The following is a 21,640-nucleotide window of genomic DNA, read 5'->3' on the forward strand; positions in this document are numbered from 1 at the left end:
ACTTCCTTAAAAATTAGAATAGAGCAATTGGAAGATAGTGACTTTATGAGAAATCACGACACAGTAGAACAAATCCAAAAGAATGAAAAATTAGAAAACAATGTGAAATATCTCATTGGAAAAACAACTGACCTGGAAAATAGATCCAGGAGAGAGAATTTAAAAATTATTGGACTATCTGAAAGCCATGATCAAAAAAAGAGCCTAGACATCATCTTTCAAGAAATTATCAAGGAAAACTGCCCTGATATAGTAGAACCAGAGGGCAAAATAGAAATTGAAAGAATCCACAGATCTCCTCCTGAAAGAGATCCCCAAAGGAAAACTCCTAGGAATATTGTAGCCAAATTCCAGAGTTCCCAGGTCAAGGAGAAAATATTACAAGCTGCCAGAAGGAAACAGTTCAAGTACTGTGGAACACAATCAGGATAACACAAGATTTAGCAGCTTCTACATTAAAGGACCGCAGGGCATGGAATATAATATTCCGGAGGGCAAAGGAGATAGGATTACAACCAAGAATCACCTACCCAGCAAAACTGAGTATAATCCTTCAGGGGAAAAAATGGTCATTCAGTGAAATAGAGGACTTTCAAGCATTCTTGATGAAAAGACCAGAGCTGAATAGAAAATTTGACTTTCAAATACAGGACTCAAGTGGAACATGAAGAGGTAAACAGGAAAGAGAAATCATAAGAGACTTATTAAGATTGAACTGTTTACATTCCTGCATGGAAAGATGATATTTATAACTCATGAGACCTTTGTCAGTATCAGGGTAGTTGGAGGAAAAAAATTATATGTATGTATATGTAGATAGATAGATAGAGGGCACAGGGTGAGTTGAAGATTAAGGGGTCATATCTGGAGAATAAAATTAAGGGATGAGAGAGGATTATACTGGAGAAGAAGAAAGGGAGAGGTAGAATGGGGTAAATTATCTCACAAAAAAAAACAGAAAAGTCTCTTACAGTGGAAGGGGAAACAGGGGAAGGTGAGAGGGAATGAGTGAATCTTATTCTCATAGGATTTGGCTTAAGGAGGGAATAACATAACATACACATTCAATTGGGTATGGAAATCTGTCTTACCCTACAGGAAAATAGGGGGAAAGGGGACAAGAGAGCAGGGGATGATAGAGAGGAGGGCAGATTGGGAAAGGGGTTAATCAGAAGTAAATACTTCTGAGGAGAGACAGGGTCAAAAGAAAGAATAGAATAAATGGGAGGGCAGGATAGGATTAAGGGAAATAGAGTTAGTTTTTCACAACATGTCTACTATGGACGTGTTTTGCATAACTGCACATGTACAACTTATATTGAGTTGCTTGCCTTTTCAATGAGGGTGGGTGGGGAGGGAGGAAGAGAGAAAATTTGAAACCTAAAGTTTTAAAAACATATGTTTAAAAAAATGTTTTCACATGCTACTGGGAAATAAATATAGGAAATGGGGTACAGAAGTCTATCCTGCCCTACAGGAAAATAGAAGGGGAAGGGGATAAGAGAAGGGGAGAGAGATAGAAGAGAGGACAGAGTAGGGGAAGGGATATTCAGAATGCATGCCATCTTGGGTGGGGGAGGGGGAGATGGGGTGAAAATTTGGAACTCAAAAACTTGTGGAAGGAATGTTGAAAACTAAAAATAAATAAATTTATATTTAAAAAAAAATTGAACCACTTAACCAGCAGTAGCACTTCCAGGGCTGTATCCCAAAGAGATCATAAAAGTGGGGAAAGCACCCACATGTACAAAAATATTGATAGCAGCTTTTTCTGTGGTGGCAAAGAATTGGAAATTGAAGGGATGCCCATCAATTGGGGAATGGCTGAACAAGGTTGGTATATGAATGTAATGGAATACTATTGTGCCATAAGAAATGATGAGCAGGCGGACTTCAGAAAAACCTCGAAAGACTTGTATGGTCTGATGCTGAGTGAAGTGAGTGGAACCAGGAGAACACAGTAACAGCCACGTTGTGTGATGACTAATACTGATAGACTTAACGCTTCTCAGCTATACAAACATCTAAGACATCTCCAAAGGCCTCATGATGGAAAATGCTATCCACATCCAAAGAAGGAACTATGGAGTTTGAATGCAGATCAAAGCATACCATTTGTTATTTTTTTTTCTTCTGTTGTGTTTTGTTTCTTCTTTCTGGTGGTTCCTCCTATTGGTTTTAATTCTTACTTACAACATCGCTAATGTGAAAATATGTTTAATAGGAATGTATTTGTGTAGCCTATATAAAACTCAAAAGCTTATGGAAGTGTTTGTTGATAAATCAAAATAAATTAATTAAAAATTAAAAATTAAAAAAAAAGACCATGCTCAGATAAGAATTTCCTCATAAGTATGTATAAATTATATAAGATTGCCTGACAGGTATAAATGACAGAGAACTTTTTTCATTGATCTGCTACTGAATAATTAAAATCTAATGAGCTGTATACATACATATATATATGTATATATATGTATATATATACGCACATATATATATATGTGCGTGTGTGTGTGTATAACACAAATGTGTGTGTGTGTGGGTGAGGTACAGGCTCTGCAATTAGTCTTCCAATCCCCACTAGCAATAGTACACAGAGTCCGTACAGCCACTGTATTTCCCCTCAGGGTTCTAGGAGTATTCTTGAGGAACTGGTTATGGCTTTCCAATGCGATAGCTCATCAGTTTTCAAAGTATGATCGTGGTGATTCCTGGGGGTCTACAAAGTCAAAACAATTTTCACAATAATACTAAAATGTTATTTGCCTATTAAAATACTCTTCTTTTTTCCAGCTACCTAGGTGTGTGTCTAGTTTCCTTCATGTACTTCAAACAATATGTTATAACAAATTGAATACAAAAGCAGATATGACAATCCAGTCTTCTATAAACATAGACATTAAAGAGATATGCCAAAATATGTAAAAACAGTTGCCACTCTTCTATTTTTTTTTTGAAAATATGTTATTTTTCACATGAATATATTATTTATGTTAGCATTTAATATGTTTATTAGTTTAAATGAATTAATGAATATTTTTAAAATAAAAAATAAAATAAAGTTAACCAATGGCTTATCTATCTTATTGGTTTTTTTTATAAACTGACTCCTAGTTTTATTTATTAGCTCAATAGTTGTCTTACTTTCAATATTATTAATCTCATCTTTGGTTTTCAGGATTTCCAATTTGGTGCTTCATTGGGGATTTTTAATTAGTTATTTTTCTAGTTTTTTTAGTTGCATGACCAATTCATTGATCTGGTCTTTTTCTATTTTATTGATGTAAGAATTTAGACAAATAAACTTTCCCCTAAGTACTTCCTTAGCTGCATCCAACAAATTTTGGTATGTTGTTTCATTGTTGTCATTCTCTTTAATGAAATTAGCAATTGTTTCTATGATTTGTTCTTTGAACTATTTATTTTTTAGGACTAGATTATTTAGTTTCCAATTAATTTTTAATCTATCTTTCCATTACACTTTATTGAATGTAATTTTATTGCATTATGACCTGAAAAGGATACATTTAATATTTCTGCCTGTCTGCATTTGATTTTGAGGTTTTTATGCTCTAATACACGGTCAATTTTTGTGTAGGTTCCATGTACCATTTAGAAAAAGGCATATTCTTTTCTATCCCCATTCAATTTTCTCCAGAGGTCTATCATATCTAACTTTTCTAGAGTTCTATTCACCTCCTTAACTTCTTTCTTGTTCATTTTGTGGTTACATTTATCTAATTCTGACAGGGGAAAGTTGAGGTCCCCCCCCCAGTACAGTTTTACTGTCTATTTCCTCCTGAAACTCATTTAACTTCTCCTCTAAGAATATAGATGCTGTACCACTTGGTGCATATATGTTTAGTATTGATATTACTTCATCGTCTGTGGTACCTTTTAACAAGATGTAGTTTTCTTCCTTATCTCTTTTAATTAGATGTATTTTTGCTTTTGATTTGTCTGAAATCATGATTGCTACCTCTACTTTTTTTTTTTACTTCAGGTGAAGCATAATAGATTCTGCTCTAACCCCTTACCCTTATTCTGTGTGTGTCTCTTTGCTTCAAGTGTGTTTCTTGTAAACAACATATTGTAGGATTCTGGTTTTTAATCCGCTTTGCTACCCACTTCTGTTTTATGGGTGAATTCATCCCACTCACATTCAAGTTATGATTACTAACTGTATTTCTCTCCATCCTGTTTTTCCTCCTGTTTATCCTTCTCTCTCTCCTTTCACTCTTTCCCTCCTTACCAATGTTTTGCTTCTGACTACCACCTTCCTCAATCTGTACTCCCTTCTGTCAATCCCCCTTTTCTTAATCCCTTCCTTTCCTACTTCCTTATAGGGTAAGATGGATTTCTATAACCAACTGCTTGTGTATGTTATTCTCTCTTTGAGCAAATTCCCATGAGAGTAAGGTTCAAGCAATGCTCACTGCCCACCCTCCCATCTTCCCCTCCGCTGTAATACATTTTTCATGTCTAATGTGAGATAGAGATAATTTATCCCATTCTACCTTTCCCTTCCTTTTGTTCCTAGTGTAATCCTCTTTCTTACCCTCTAATTTATTTATTTATTTTTGGATACCATCCCCTCAAAGTCACCTTATACCTTTACCCTCTGTCTATGTAGACTCCTTCAAACTGCACTAATAGTGATACATTTCTTAAGAATTACAAGCATCATCTTCCCATGTAGAGATGCAAACAGTTTAGCCTTATTGCATCCCTTATGCTTTTTATTTCCTTTTTATCTTTTTATGTTCCTCTTGAGTCTTATGTTTGAAAATCAAATTTTTTGGTTCAGCTCTGGTCTTTTCGTCAGGAAAGCTTGAAAGCCCTCTACTTCACTGAATAACCACTTTTCCCCCTAAAGGATTATACTCAGTTTTGTCATATTGGACTGATCACCCACAGTCTAACACTATACTTTGACCTCAATATGTGATGTCATTGGTACTCTTCCAGTATGAAAGATGAACAAGAAGCATCCCTAGCACTTAGCTAGTACCTGGCACATAGGAGGTACTTAATAAATGCTTTTTCTTGACTAGCAGTGAGGAAAGGAGTGCTGAGTTGGGGAGAGAAGTGGGGAAGGAAACTTCTTTGTAGGAGCTAGGCCTGGGGATGATATAAGGCTGAAAGAGATGACAGTGAACATCACTGGATTATAGAGCTGGAAGGGACCTTAGAAGACATCTATTTCTATCCCTTCATTTTAGAGATAAAGAAATTGAGGTCCAGAGAGGTATAAGCAAGATCACAAGGTTGCAAATAGCAGAACCAGGATTTGAACCCAGGTTCTCTGACTCCAAAGCAGATGCTTTTGCTATGATACCAGAGATTTCCAACCTTTTTTGTTCCCTCTGCCCCTTGGCTTTCAATTAATCTTACTGCATTTCCCTGTTCAATATGAAAAGAAATAAATTCTAGAGTTTATCATGCATATGTACACAAGAAATAAAATAGATTAATTTTTCCTAAAGGAAATTTTATTTGGTATATAACATTTTTTTGTTCCAAAAAAAAATGCTCATCAGACACAGTCAAATAAATTAGTGAGAACCTGGATTCCTTTTCTTTTCAAAGCGATGGTTTATTCTCGGTATGGTTTTTGAAAAAGATACCTACCTGTCACGTTGAGCCCCATTTGTTTCTTGCTTTGGATTTGATTGAGAATGAAACAGAGAATCCTAATTTACAGAGACAAGTTGTTACACATTAGAGTCTTGTGAGCACATTTAGTAATGGTGATATGTTTCTCCAAGGGTATACCAAACAGTTTTTCATTTTGCTGATTGGAAATCAATTTAGAGCTTCTGCTTATTGGGGAAATAAATTAGCTCATCTTTACCTGGGCCCTGGTTGCTGATTTTTTTTTCCCCTAGTTCGGTATGAAAGTGCCTCATATCTAAACTCCATTCATTTGGTTTTGGTCAGTTGGATTTATTCCTTCAAGCTTCCCTTTGATATTTTTCAAATGCACTGATGGCTCCTTCTCTTTTTCACTCCGACCCCACCTCCTCACTATTTCCTCTCCCCCCCAGGAACACCACTACTTTTAGAATATTTCAATAGGATGATATAGTTTTTAAAAAACCAGATAGTCCTTGTACTCCTTTGACAAACTTCTCATACTCAGTGGAGGTATTATACCTCAGGATGTAAACTCCTGAGCTACATTTAGGGCTGGGATACTTCAGGTTTGGGACAGTGGGGTCAAAGAAAGAGTAAGTGCTCAACTCTCCAGCTATTTTACCAGGAAACAGAGCAATTGCACCTAAAGGTCTGAGTGGGAAGGAGATCGCATTTCTTCATCCTACTGACTGTCAGGCCTGGGCAGACTGCCAGACAAGAGAGAGAGGGAAACACCATGGTAGGAGAGATGACTATCTTGCAAAAAGAGGAAATTCTGGCTGTTTGGAACAAGTCAGCTGTTGGCCACAGAGGCTCCTTGAGGTCAAAGGGAGGCTGAGCTAGGACAAGCCCCTTACCTAGCAATCAATCAACAAGAATTTGTTAATTGCACTGGACTAAGTGCTGCAGATACAAAGAAAAAACAAAAATAGTCCTTGCCTTTAAAGAACTTGCAACTCAGTCAGTAGTCATACAATAAAAATGGAGTAAATGCAACGTAGCCTTCGAGGAGAAGGCATTAGCAACTGCTGGGACTGGGAAAAGCTTCTGGAGGAGGTGGCTCTTAAACCGAATCTTCCAGACAGCCACAGATTCTGTGAGGCAAAGGTTAGGTGGGAGGAGATTTCAGGATGGGGGACAACTAGTGCAAAGATATGGAGTTGGGAGATGTGTAAAGAACAGTTAAGTGGACTTTAGAGCTTGTATGGGTGAGTGATGTGTTAAAAGATTGTAAAGAAAGGATCAAGTTGTGAAGATTTATAAATGCCAGAGGAGTTTATATTTGATCCTAGAGGTAATAGAGAGTCACTGGAATTTACTGAGTAGGGGAATGACAGGGTCAGGCCTAAACTTTTAGGAAAATCACTTTGACAGCTCAGTGGAGTATAGATTGGAGTAGGGAGAGTGGCTAGGAGGCCAATTAGAAGGTTATTGAAATAGTCCCAATGAGAGGTGGTGAGGGCTTGAATCAGGATGATGGCTGTGTAGGTGGAGAGAAGGGGATGTATTTGAGAGATGTAGAGAAAGAAATTACAAGATTTGATAACATGGAGGGTGGGGAGGAGAGGGAGACCCACATACACAAGAGGTGTGTGTGTGCACGTGTGTGTGTGTGTGTGAGAGAGAGATACACAGAGACAGAGAGAGACAGAGGAGAGAGATGAGAGAGAGATTGGAGTTGAGAATTTGAGAATGATATTGAAGTTGTGGACCTGGATAACTGGAAGAATGGCAAGGTCTTTGAAAATAATACAGAAGTTGGGGACAGAGCTGGGCTTGGGGACAAAGATAATGATCATTGTATCCCTTTAGACCAAGTCTGGAGAGAGCACTAGATTTAGGTTTTGAAGAGCAGGGTAAAGGATTTGGGGTTACAAGCAGACTGATGTATAAACAAGTCCAGACCTGGTGGGGGGAATGATACCTTAAGCCTTGGTGACAGGAGAGGGTGGGGTGGGGGAAGATGGGTAGAATCTTCTGACACAGTAACTTGGCTAGAGCTATGTAATGACCTTTCCTGCAGCTGACATAGGAAATGTATTATGGTATAGAACCCTGGCGGGCCCAGTGGGGCTGAGGGGCTTGCCTTTTTCCTCTGATGTTGTCCCATGCTCACATACTGGGTTTGGTTTTGGCAAGACTGGCCCTGAAGAGAGGGGTCAGACTCTTTTTCTTAAGCTTTCTGGCTCTTTACAACCCCACCCAGAGACCTCAAGAGAACTGCTCCAGACTTAGGTTTGGCTCATGTCTAGGCTCTCGCCATAAAGAAGAAGGGTACTCAATGTGTAGATCAGGTGTAGGAAAGTTACTGCCATGGGGCAGCTAGGTGGTGCAGTGGGTAGAGCACAGGCCCTGGAGTCAGGAGGACCTAAGTTCAAATCCGACCTCAGGTCAAACACTTGACACTTACTAGCTGTGTGACCCTGGGCAAGTCACTTAATCCCAATTGCCTAAAAAACAAAAAAAAAAAGAAGAAAGCTATTTCCTCTATACAAAAAGAAATGTTTAAAACACAAAAGACTCATATGCACATTTTGACAAAGACTTGAACACAAAGCAATAACTAGTCATACAATATAATACAAAAATACAGTACAATAAAATGGTGCAAAAATACAATAAAAATGTATTAGTAACTACTAATCTTTATACTTAACATCAGAACATGACACCTTTTTAGGGTATGCTGAATAGACATTCCACCTTCCCCTTGGCTCTGCGCTATTTAAACTCCTTCTTTAAGGTGTCTGTATGGAAAGCTGGTCCAAGGTTTCTCCTCTTCCATCAGTGGTTATCTTCACCTAAGAATCCCAGTAGTTAGCATTAGAGAGCTTCACCTTTAGTTCAGATGACACCAATTGAGTGACCCAGGAACTCACAAGGTAGCCACTTAGAAAAAATCCTTTTTCCACAATTGCTCCCCAGGCACTTATGCTCAAAAAACTCCCACACAAAGTAGGAATAGCAGCAAGGATTTGAGTGTTACTACTTCCTTAGGCCTCATACAAAATCCCAAGGAAAGGGATGTTCTTGTCCTCATGGTCTTGAGAGAAGAAGAAGAAAGAGCACCAGAATATGGTCATTCCTTTTAAAGTCTGCTGAGATGGTGAAGTTGGGGGTGGGGTGAGCTGGTTTAGGGGGTGACCTCTTCTGGGCTCAGTGGCCAATTTTATCTTTAATAAAGCTTTGATGCAGTCCTCTGCCCCCACCACCAAGGAATTCCTTCATCATCCTAAAACGCCAAGTCTTTCAATACTGAACCAGCATTCCTGGCCCACCAGAAAGGGTCAGGCTCAGTGTGTTATACTGAAAGGGGAGCAGCTCCAAGCATGCTCCAGGGGGTGTGTTCTAGCCAGAACTGTTGGAGGCTGGTGAAAGGGCTGGTTTTGCTTATATACATTATATCGTCCTTGCTTTTCTTCCTCATTTGTGCTGTATAGAGAACAGACACTGAAATCAAGATACCCAGATTCTATTACTGGTTTGGCCACTAATGGGTAACCTTGAGAAAATCACATCTCTCTGAGTCTACTTGCCTCATTTTAAGTCCTTCTCAGGGTCACTGAAGCATGGAGGATAATGTTCAACTTGGAGTCTGGACAGAATGCTGAATTTGAGGTCAGGAAGATGTGGATTCAAATTATACTTTGTATACTTCCTTGTGCCCATGTGAGTGTGTATAAATGGCTTAATCTCTTTGAGCTCAATTTTCTCATCTATCAAATGGGGATAATAATACATGTAAGTAGTTACTGATGAGGTGTAGATGGTAGGGGTGCTGAAACCCTGAAACCCTAAATGAATTCGACCCAAGTCTTCTTTCAGCCAAGGACAAGGTTTTATTAGAGTTGAACCATACAGGCCAAACTTTTAAGGAATCTGAACATAAGCAGACATGAGGAAATCTCGTGGCCAGAATGGATCTTATATACAGCCAAGTAATTTGGGGTGTTCAGAGGAGGGCCTGGGAGAAGGATCTGGGGTGACTGGGGGAGGAGTTTAGGGAGAACCCTGATGGGAGTGTTTGGGAGGTTGAATGGGGTCATCCGGGAATAGACAATGGAGGGCTAGGCTTCATCAGGGTAACAAAGAACTGGAAGATAGGGAAGGAAGAGTTTGAATAGGGTCTGGATAAGATCAAAGATGGGAAATATACTAGGCTTCATGGCAGCTAGGTGGCACAGGGGATAGAGCACTGGCCCTGGAGTCAGGAAAACCTGAATTCAAATCCAGCCTCAGACATTTGACACTTATTGGCTTGCAGACCCTGGGCAAGTCACTTAACCCCAATTGCCTTATACACACACACACACACACACACACACACACACACACATATACATATATATAATATATATATATATATTATATATATATACACATTTTAGACTTCATTAAAGTTTCAAAGAGAGATAAGGCCTAGGCAATAAGGCCAGTTAATAATTAGGAGACTGCTAAACCTCCTTGACCAGAGAAGTGAGTTCAAAGAAAGTTTAAGGGTTTTCTGGAGCCCATAGACAAATGGGAACCAAATTGTCTGGAGTGAGGGAGAAAGGTCTTGGGTTGGGCCCATACCCCATCAGTTACCTCAGAGTTATATCAGAGTCGCTGTAAGGCTCAAAGGAGAAAATGTTTGTAAAGTGTTTTGCAAACCTTAAATTGCCATATGGACAGCAGCTTGCACGTATATATAATGTATGTATATCACATATGTATGCACACACACATACTATCGCTCTATATGTAACTGTTTACAAAAAGGGCTTTCCATGACTATCTCAAATGATCCTCATAACACATATCCCTACTAATAGTATTTCCATTTCTATAGATGAAGAAACTGAAGGATAGATAAATTCATTATATTATTGCCCGCAGTTGCAGAGGGAGCATAGAGAGTAATTAGTTCAGGTCTCCTACTAGACTTCAAGTCTAATATATCCATCCTACCTATCACACAGGGATTCTGTGAGAATCAAATGAGATGACATTGGTGGAATTTGAAAATTATAAAGTGTTACACATATATAGGGGCAGCTGGGTGGCACAGTAGATAAGAGTGCTGTGCCTGGGATCAGGAAGACCTGAGTTCAAATTTGGTCTAAGATATTTAATAGCTCTGTGAACCCTAGGCAAGGCACTTAACCTCTCTCTGCCTCAGTTTCTTTAACTGAAAAATAGGTATAATAATCATAATTGAACCTACCTCACAGGGTTTTTGTGAGGATTAAATGATCTTAAAGGAGATAATATTTGTAAAGTGCTAATTACAGTACCTGGGATAAAGGAGGTGCTTAATAAATGTTTGCTTCCAACCTGGAAAGACTACATGAACTGATGCTGAGTGAAGCGAATGGAACCAGGAGAATGTTGTACACAGTAACAACAGTATTGTGCAATGAACAACTATCATAGCCTTAGCTCTTCTCAGCAATACAATGATCTTAGACAATTCCAAAAGACTCATGATTAAAAATGCTAACCACATCCAGATAAAAAAACTGTGGTGTTTGAAAGCAGATCAAAGCATACTGTTTTAACTTTTTTTTCCTTTTTCATGGTTTTCCCCTTTTGTTCTGATTCTTTTTTCATAACATGCCTAATGTGGAAATACGTTTAATATGATTGTACATGTATAGCCTATATCAGATTGCTTGCTGTTTTGGGGAAGGGGAAGGGGAGGGAGAGAGAGAAAAAATATGGAACTCAAAGTCTTATAAAAGTGAATGTTGAAAACTATCTTTACATGTAATTGGAAAAAAATAAAATACTATTAAATGAAAAAAGCAAAAACCAAAAACAGTTTGTTTCCTTCCTTTTCTTTCATAGTTCATGGATTTCAAACTGGAAGGGATCTTAGAACACATTTAGTTTAGCTCCCTCATTTTACAGATAAGGAAAGTGAAGCCTTGAGATGCTAAGGAACTTGTCCAAGGCGACCTAGCTAATAAGTGGAAGAGCTGACACTTGAACACGGGTTCTCTGGTTCCAAATCCCCTGCCCCAGTCAAAAGGCCACACTTAGGGACCTAGAAGGCCACATGTAGCTTTAAGGCCACAGGTTCCCAAACCCCGCTCCACACTCTCCACTGTCCTTGTTGTATCACACAACTTCACTGCAGCCTTGGTTCTGAACACACAACATGCCCACTTTGTGTTGCGCAAGTCTTCATGCCCACACTCCAACAAACGCTGCCAGAATACCTTGGCTCAGATTCCACACTAGTGTATATTATGAATTGCAGCGTTTTTACTGTACATACAAAATTGTTGAATGAATTTTGGTTTGGGATTAGGGCAGAATTTCCAAAAATTTCTGAAATGGCCTTAAACATGCTTCTTCCATTTTGTACTACATATTAATGTGAAGTAGTGTTCTCAGCATTGATGATTATGTAATCAAAATATTGATCACCTCTGAAAAATATTAAAGATGCTCTATGTCCTGCACTATCAAATATTCTGCCAAGATTTAATTCTTTATGTAAAAATAAATGATCACATCCATTTTATTAGTATGCAAATTTGCTTTCATCTTTAATAAATGGCTAAATTATATGTATACCAAAGAATTGTTTTAAAATTAATTTCTCTATGATTATCAGTAAATGTCTGATTTGTATATCTATTTTATATACCTATATACCTGGGGTTGTGTAAAAATTTCTCAGGCGAAAAGGGATCTGGAGTGGAAAAAGTTTAAGAAGCCCTGCCCTAGAAAGGTGTAAACTAGAAGAGAGGACCCCTGTGGGCCAGCGCAGAAAGCAGCAAGAGAACCAATAAGTTGGCCTTCCAGCTGCAGTCCTGGACAGAAGGTTTTCAGGCATCCAGGTGCACAGGAACCAGCTGATATCCAGGGGGATCGCCAGCTTTAGGGGGATCACAGGCCACAACGAAGGCTTTAACAAGGCGGGTGTACGTGTAGCCTCAGTTGGATTGTGTCACAGAGATGAGGTCACATTGGGTAATGGAAACTGTGTTAGGGCTCTGATGACAGTTCTTCTGGCCGTTCTTACAGGTTATGTTGGGGGATCTACAGACTCTGGCCACGTTTGGGAAAGAGTCATGGATGAAGCTGTTACGGGGTTTGCAGCGCTTTATGTAAGAGTTAATAATTCTCATGCCCTGGTTGCACCGGAGACGTCTGGGCTGGACATGCTGAACTTGAAACCACTGGGCCTCGGTCAGGTTCTTGGGCTTTGCGCTGACTGGGACCTCCCACAGCCCCAGAAAGAGAAGCAAGAGGGAGCATGAGGCTGCCAGAGCCAGTGCCATCTCTCCTATGGGGGAGGAAAAATGAAGGGGGCAGAGGGCAAGAAGCTATATATTTAAGAAATCAATGCCGCCCCCCTACCTCCACCCCTTTTAGTTACTGTCTCCTTGGCCAGGTCCACTTAACCTCAATATGTCCCTATCCCCACTCATGACTGTGCCTCATACCCACTTATTCCACAGCCTCCCCAATCTCCTCTCATCCCCACTGTAATCTTATCCCCCCTTACCTCACTGTAACCCTTCACCTCACTGTGATCCTATTCCCTTTCTTTTCACTATTCTCCTGCATCCTTCACTGTAGGCTCATTGATAGCAGGAACTGCCTTTTTGTTTTTGACTCCCCAGCACTTAGCACAGTGCCTGGCACATAGTAGGTGCTTAATAAATGCTTACTTACTGACTATATTTCTATCCTTTTTACTCTATGCTCTCATCCCTACATAACACAACATTCCCTTCCCTGTTCACATCACTGTGCTCCCATCTCTGTACAACCTATTGCGCCTTTATCCTCATTCCCCTACTGACATCAGTCCCCCTTGCCCCGTTATTCTCCCAGGTTCTCTCACCCTACTATACCCCCTTCTCTATTCATATCACTGTATTCCTCTCTTCACACCCTACTTTGCTTCATCCTTATTTCCCTACTGCCCTTTCTGCCCCTTTACTCACTCATCTCTGTTCACCTCATTGTGCCCCCAACCCAACATATCCATTGTGCCTCTTGCTTACTTATAACACTATGCTCCCATCCCCACTGAATTCTATAATTACCCAATGCAAAGCCATCTTTTCTCTTTATGAATCCTTTCCTCCCCTCCCCCTCATTCCTACAACACTTTCCTCCCTAAATCCTGTTCTACCCCAACCCCAGAAAGCCATCACCTTTCGTCACCCAGTCTGAGAATAGCTTCTTGCTACAAGTTGAATCCAGATGACTCTCGAGAAAATCCTGGAGTATCTTCCTTGTTGATTGTAGCTCTTACAGAGCCAGCCTGCTATAAGGTCGGCCAGAAGGATATGGGGACGATCTCAGGGTTGGTGGAGAGAAGTGCTGTTTGTGGCTGGCATATGCACCACACATCCAGAACAGGTGGAAGCCAGCCACTTCCTGGTTTGGGGATCAAAGTCAGTCCCCGCCCCAGTCCCTTCCAGGTGACCTGAACCAGTGGATACCATTTATGGCAGTGTTTATCAAAGGAATTAATACACTTGTTTAAACAAGTTCTGTAATGACAAAACTTTAAAAACATACTCACCTTATCACATTAAAAAAAAATGTTTAATGGAGCACTCTCTTTCCTGATGTGTCAACCAAGTATGAAGGCCTGGAAAAGGGCCATGGTTTATCTCTCCCTGCTGGCATTTCTCACCAAGGACACCAACTGGGCCTCTTGTGGGGCATCAAGTGGTCCTCTCTCCCAGCTCTGAGAGAGCTAAACCATGCCTGCCTCTACAAGTCATTGTAAAAATGATCTCCTAATTGGAGTGGCACTGTTTATTCATGAGGATAGGAAGAAAAAAGAGTTGAATTGTCAAGGCTTTATGTGAATTCTGCACTATCTGGCCCCTTCATCTCTATCCCCAGTAGTCATTCTAATGATGATGCAGTGCTTCCTATGGCTATTATCTGGGCCTCTTTTTTTTTTCTACCCAGGTACTGACCACTGCATTCATTCAACAAAAATTTATTAAATACCTACTATGTGCCAGGCACCATGTTAGGCATCGAGGATCCAAAGATAAAAATGAAAAGTCCCTGCCTTCCGAGGAGCTTGCATTCAGTTGGGTGGCACAATATGTACCCAGAGAAGTAAATACAAAATAAACACAAAGTTATTTTTGCAGAGGGAGAAGAGAGAGGACAGTAGCAATTGAGGAGAGGGAGGTCAGGGTAGGCCTTCTGTAGAAAATGGCCCTTGAGCTAAGCCTCAAAGGAAATTAGGAATTTTAATTAGAGGAAGTGAGGAAGGAGTATATCTAGGCATGTGCAACAGTCTGTGTAAGAGATGGGGAACAGCAAGCAGGCTACCTTGACTGGAATGTAGTCTGCATTAGGAGAGTTATGTGCAGTAAGTCTGGAAATAGAGGTTGGCACTAAATGGTGAAGGGTTTTAAACTCCAAACAGTGGAATTTGTCTTTTATCCTAGTGCAAGAAGGAGCTACTGGAGCATCTTGAGTAGAAGAGTGACATGGTCAGACCTGTGCTTTAAGACATCAATTTGGGGTAGCCAGGTGGCATAATGGATAAAGTACTGGCCCTGGATTCAGGAGGACCTGAGTTCAAATCCGGTCTCAGACACATAACACTAGCTGTGTGATCCTGGGCAAGTCACTTAACCCCATTGCCTAGCCAAAAAAAGAAAAGACACCAATTTGACAGATGTATGGGGAATGAATTGGAGACCGGAGTGACTGGAAACAGGAAGACCAGTTAGGAAGTTTTTATAATATCTTGGGCAAAAGGTGATGAGGACATGAAAATTATGGCGATAGCTGTGTGAATGGGGAGAAAAGGAAAGATGTAAGACATGTTGTGGAGCAGAATAGACCAGACTTGGCCATAGATTGGATATGAGGGTTGAAGGAGAGCCAGAGGGAAGAGTTAAGTGAGACTCCAGGGTGGCAAACCTGTGAAACTGGAAGGATAATGATGGCATCAATAGAAATGGAGAAGTTAGGAAGAGGGTAGGGTTTAGGGAAAAGAGAGTGATTTCTGTTTTGAGATGCCTATAGGACAAGAAGTTGAGAATGCCCGAAAGGAAGTTGGGGATGCAGGAGAGGACCTTAGGAGAGGCAGGGGCTATACATAGAAATCGGAAAGACATGTACTTAGAGAGGATAATTGAAGTTATGGGAGCTGATGAGGTCACTGAAAAAGAAAGCTGACAGAGAAAAAAATAGCTCAGAACAGAGCCCTAGAGTATGGCCATGCAAAGGGCTGAGACATAAAGGATAGTCCAACAAAGAAGACTGAGGAGTGGCCAGACAGGTAAAATAACCAAAAGAAGTAGGTATTCCCAGAAAGAAGAGAGTATGCAGGATGAGAGGGGAGTCAAAGGTGTCATAAGCTGTAGAGAGGTCAGGAAAGATGAGGACTTGAGAAAGGATATAGGATTTGAAAATTAAGAGATCACTACTAATCTTGGAAAGAGTAGATTCAATTGCATGATGATATCAGAAGTCAGACTGGAAGGGGTTGAGAAATGAGAGGAAAGAGGAGGCAATGAATGGGAAACATTTTGGTTTTGTTCTTGGCTATGCAAGGGAGGAGATATCAGATAAAAACTTAACATGAAGTGACTTGGTCATGGTCATACAACCAACAGGCTTACATCTGGGACTTGAACAGGGGATCCATGATGCCATGAACCAAGCTCTACTGATCCTTGCCAGAACTCCATGCTGCCTCTGTATCAAAACAGCAAAGTATTATGGAAAGTGCTAAGTGGCAGTGTGAGGATCAGGTAGTATACAGTCTCACCCTAGCATTCCTGGAACAGCAGCATTAGCAGGGATTTGGAGTCAGAGGACTTAGGCTCAGATCTACTACTAGTGTGGCTTTGGGAAAGGTCCTTAACTTCTCTGGTCTTCAGTGTCTTCATACAGAAAATCTCTTTCCTTTCTGGTTATAAATCAAAGTATGGGGTCTATTCTCTGATTCTGAGATTGGAGCCTGGGGGAGGGACATCTCTTTTTTCTGTTAAAACAGTGTTCAAGATCCTCAAGACTTTCTTCATTATGTTATTTGTTGGCGTAAGCTCAGCATCAGTTATTGGTTGGCTAGCAATGGTCAATGGTGAAACTACTGATGACCAGCTAGCCTGATGGTGATTGAGAACTCAGCCAGCTATTGATAGGGCCTGAAGAATGCAGATGGAGTAATTTCTTCCGGTTTCATGTATTTCGGCGTCCCCGTCCTGCATCACATCTAGGACTTCATTAATATGCAGTAACTGCACAGGTTATTTAGTGGGATGGAATATTAGCTTAGAACAAAGCTTACAGAGTCTGGAAATTTAGGTTTAGGGTTAGCGTTCTGGTCAGTAAGACAGAGCAGAGGTCTGGGGCAAGGTTTTTATTGGGAGCTCAACAGAGATAGGAAACCGATAGGGAGAGAACCACCACTGTGGATCAAGAGACGGGCAACTGTGGTGAGGGGCAGAGGGAGTCCGACCGGCTGTACTAGAATGAACTGGGAAAGGGAGACATGCCACTAGATGGCAGAAGAGGTTAAGGGACATTGGACCATGACACTCCACTAATTTGCTTTTCCTGGGGCCTGAGCTCTTGGGCCACACCTTCTTTTGCTTTCTTAAGAACCCTGAACCTATGTATAGAGAGCTGTACACATGACGGGAGAGATGCCAAGACATTTTAAACCTAAGAATCCTTGATTCAGAACAGCTTATTTATTCACCAATTATTGACTTGAGACAGCAGAGGGCTGGAGACTGGGGGTGGGATAGGGAGGGAGTCTACTAAGAGTGCTAAACTGTATTCCCAGCTAGAACTGCTTATTCTTGTAACTCAATGTTTTTCACATCTTGATTTCCTCCAACCTCTGCCACTGAGTTTACCCATCATGGTATTTGAGAGTTTGGATGGCACAGTGGACGGAGCGCTGGACTTGGTGTTAGGAACACTTGGGTTCAGATCCGTCTTCAGACACTCACTAGCTATGTGACCATTGGCAAATCACTTATCCTCTCTGAGCCTAAGTTTGTAAAATGGAGAGAAACTATCTATAGTACACACCTCATAGGGCTGTTGGAAGGCTAAGAGGAGAGAATAAATGCAATGTACTTTTCAAGCTTCAAAGTCTTATGTGACTATTAGTTATTATTCCCTCTTCCCCTTCTCCATTTGAATTGCTTTTGTGGGAGATGAAATTAAATCAACACATTCCCCTGCTGCTTTGGAGCAAAAAAGCAAAACCAACATGTATGAAGATATTCATGGTCTATGCCTATATAGGGACAAAGTCAGGGGCTGGGTATATAATTCTGTTGGTACAGGTAACTCCCAAATGAGGAACTCCTTCTACCAATATAGCACCTTCTCTGCAATTTAGTCTTTGGAAAAAATTTTTTAAAAAATCAGTTAAATATTTTCCATTTTTTTCAACAATAATGTTTTTAAAATTTTGAGTTCCAAATTCTCTCCCTCCCTCTTGCCCCTTGGCCCTCTGTGAGGAGGCAAGCAATTTGATTTCCATTATATATGTGAAGTCATACAAAACATATTTCCACATTAGTCAGTTTCTGCATCTTCATCTTAAAGAGTTGCCTAAATAATGGCTCATAGGTTTAATAACTTGGTCAGGGTCGCAGAGCCAGTATTTGTCCAAAGGAAGACTTGAACCCAGGTCTGAAGCTGGCTCTCTATCCATTATAACACACCCTCTCTTCGTATGCCTACACATTAAACTCGAAACAGAAAATGGAATCCATTACCTATACACGTGTAAATTAGACATCTATTTGTGCCTTCACCACCTTCTGGATTCTACTGGTGAAGAGAGAATTTCCCTGCCTGGCTTATCCAGATCACAGGCGGAGAGCCTCTTTGGCTCATATAAATGCACAACAAATACACCTTATAAATAAATAAATGTACACAATAAATACAGCCATAAAGAAGAGTGGTCAGTGCGGTCTATTTTTTCCCCTTCATTTGCCCCCGGCTGCATTTTTTAATGGGTATTTTCATCGAGAAGAGAAAATGTTGAGGATAGGGGAACAAGAGGAGGTAGGCAGAGGGCCAAGGTGGAAAGGTCATAGAGGAGCTGCAGGAGGCCAGCACTGGTGGGGGGAGAAGAAAAGGGGAAAATGGGCCAGAAAAGAAGCTGCCTCTGTGCATGGGAATTGAGAGAGCTGGCCCATTCTCGCTCCCCTCCCATGGGCCATGTCGCTGATGGTGGCCCAGTCTCTCCCCAGGGGGCCCGCAGCTGGTGGTTAAAGTAGCTGGGGTCAGTGTTGCGCAAATCCTAACCCATGCCAGGAGGAGCTCTGCCTCTTTTTATGGTAGGCCAACAGCAGCTGTTTCTTGCTGCTTTCATCTGTGGGGGGGTAAAGAAGTGGTGTCAGAGACATGAGGAACTGACTGCCCTCTACTCTTCTCGAGTGAATCTGAATTTAAAAATTTTCTTCTTGATATCTTGAAATCACCTTGATTTGTGGATGTACCCCTTTGCTCTCCTCTACCCAGCAAGCCATCCCTTAAAACAAAGAAAAGAAAGGCGAGGGGGGAGACCTGGATGGTCCATCCAGGCAGGATCAGATTCAGTCTTATGTATTTCATTTTTTTTTTTTGTGGAAAGGTTAACAGATGTATGGAAATAGAAAGTGACCTACTTTTTATTATATAACAAGGTGGTATCAGAGATGGGACTAGAACCCAGACTTCCTGGTTGCCTATGGTTCCCTCTCCATTAGATACCATGTCTCCTGTTCCCTGTGACTCACAGCGCCTGAAGGAGAGATAGGCATACTGGGTTCCCATTCTGGTGGCTCCAAGGCCATTCCAATAAAAGCCCCAACGACCTCTCTTCTTTTGAGCTTTATGAAATCTCTATATCATCCTCTCCCTGTCCTTGCTGCTATCATCTACTAAATCTCCAGGGCATTCTCAGTTTTCTCAGTGATTTCCATCTCCAGCTCATCATCTTCCTTTCCATCCTATCTCCTGCCATCATCCTTGGGGGATTTAATGTTCAAGTCAAAGAACCTTCTAACAACCTGACCTCTCAGTTCCTTTACATCCTCAACTCATAACCTCCTTCTCCATCCCAATTCAGACACAAGCTGACAAAACCATATCCTAGACCATACTATCTATAAGAATTGTGCTACCTCCAGAATCTCCACTTTGGAATTCTACTCTCAGTCAATCAATCAAACAATAACTATGTGTCAGATAGTATGCTAAACTCTGGAGACACAAAGAGGAGGGGAAAAGACCTGCCCTCGAAAAGCTCACATGCTCTGAGACGACTTCTGATATTTCCATCTACCTTCCCCTCTCCATTCTGAATTTGCTCTTTGCCCTCAGCAGGGCTGCTGGTTGATGTATCTGTCCTCTCCCAACCCATCTCCCATATTCTGGCATCACGTGCCTTTGTCCCTGAAGTCTTGCTTGTCCACTTTAATGCTTCATTAGATACCACCCCAGAGAGGAAGCATGCATGGCACAGTGAAAAGAATGCTAGATTTGGCATCAGAGGAGCTGGGCTCATAATCCTGGCTCTACCATTTACCACTTCAGTGATAATGGGCATTTCACAGAACCTCCTAGTTGTTTTATCTGTGAAATGAGAGGGTTGGACTAAATGACCTCTAAGATCTCTCCCATTCTTGACCTGTATCCTGATTATTCCTAGATAACTCCTACCCATCAGTGAATAAGCATTTATTAAGCATCTACTATGTGCCAGGCACTGTACTAAGTGGTGTGGACATAAAAAGAGGTAAAAGACAATCCCTGCCCTATAGGAGCTCACAATTTAATGGGGGAGACATCAAGCATACAAACATGTACAAACGAGCTATAGTGGGAACAATAGGAACTAATTAAAAGAGGGAAGGTACTGTAATTAAGAGGGATTTCTTGTAAAAGATAGGATTTTGGTTGGGACTTGAAGGAAGCCAGGGAAACCCAGTGGTGGAAATGAGGAAAGAGAGCCTTCCAGGCAAGAGGGACAGTCAGAGAAAATGCCCAGAGAGGAGAGATTGAATAGCTTGTTTGAGAAAAGCCAAGGAGACCAGAGTCACTGGATCAAAAGGTACATGGAGGGAGTAAAAGGCATAAGTAGACTGGAAAGGTAGTGGTTGTGGGGAGGTAAGGTTACGAAGGGCTTTGAATGCCAAACAGAGGACTATGTATTGATAGGGTAGGGATGACATAACTAAATTTGCTCTTTAGGAAAATCATTTTGGTGGCTGGATAAAGAATGGACTGGAGTGAGGAGGGATGAGTGACTGGGAGACTGGGAAGATAATGCTGCCTTTAACAGTAACAGGGAAATTTGGAAATGGGGAGGGTTTGAGTGAAAAGACTAAGAATTCTGTTTTGCACATGTAAAGTTTAAGGTATCTACTGGATTATCCAGTTGGAGTTGTCTAATAAGTAGCTGGAGATGGGAGATTAGAGGTCAACCTAAAGGTTAGATCTGGATAAGGAAATTTGGAAATCATCAACAAAGAATGCATGAGAGCTGATGAGATCACCAAGCAAAGTAGTATTGAAGAAGAGTAGAGGGCCCGGGACAGAGCCCTGAGGGAAACTGAAAGTTAGAAGGTGTGACCAGGATGAAGAACTTGAAATTAGATTGAGATGGAGGAGTCTGATAAGTAGGAGACCCTCCTTATTGTTTTGCTTCTCTTAAGAAAACCAGAGCTGCTATACTTTACTAGAGAAAATCATGAAATTGAGCTGATTCTATACCTACCGGGAAGGTGGTCATAGCGCCTAATCTCCCCACGTGAGTCTCTGCCCCTAATTACATCCCCCACTCCCCGCAATTCAGCCACCATATTTGGGTATGCCCAACAGCCCTTCTGCTTGGGATACAGATGTGTTAATCTGTACCTAACCTCAGAACTGGTTTTCCACGGTCAGTCCATTCACCCACCAACTCAACTTTATGGCTTTCCTTTGTTCAACTTCCACCTAGCCCCCAGACTGCACCCCTGTGGAAATGAAAACCAGCCACTTCCCACACTCC

General features: G+C 41.0%; 1 protein-coding gene across 1 annotated transcript; it reads right to left on the reverse strand.

The window, feature by feature from the left end:
- Positions 1-11,849: 11,849 nt before the first annotated feature.
- Positions 11,850-14,042, reverse strand: RNASE8 (ribonuclease A family member 8). Its single transcript, XM_078151303.1, is given in 2 exon segments — positions 11,850-12,919; positions 13,800-14,042. A coding segment is annotated over 1 exon segment (456 nt). The 5' UTR covers positions 12,915-12,919; positions 13,800-14,042; the 3' UTR covers positions 11,850-12,458.
- Positions 14,043-21,640: the final 7,598 nt, after the last annotated feature.

Source organism: Phascolarctos cinereus, unplaced genomic scaffold, assembly GCF_003287225.1.
Source record: "Phascolarctos cinereus isolate Bilbo 61053 unplaced genomic scaffold, phaCin_HiC Scaffold_3;HRSCAF=262, whole genome shotgun sequence".
Taxonomy (NCBI): Eukaryota; Metazoa; Chordata; class Mammalia; order Diprotodontia; family Phascolarctidae; genus Phascolarctos; species Phascolarctos cinereus.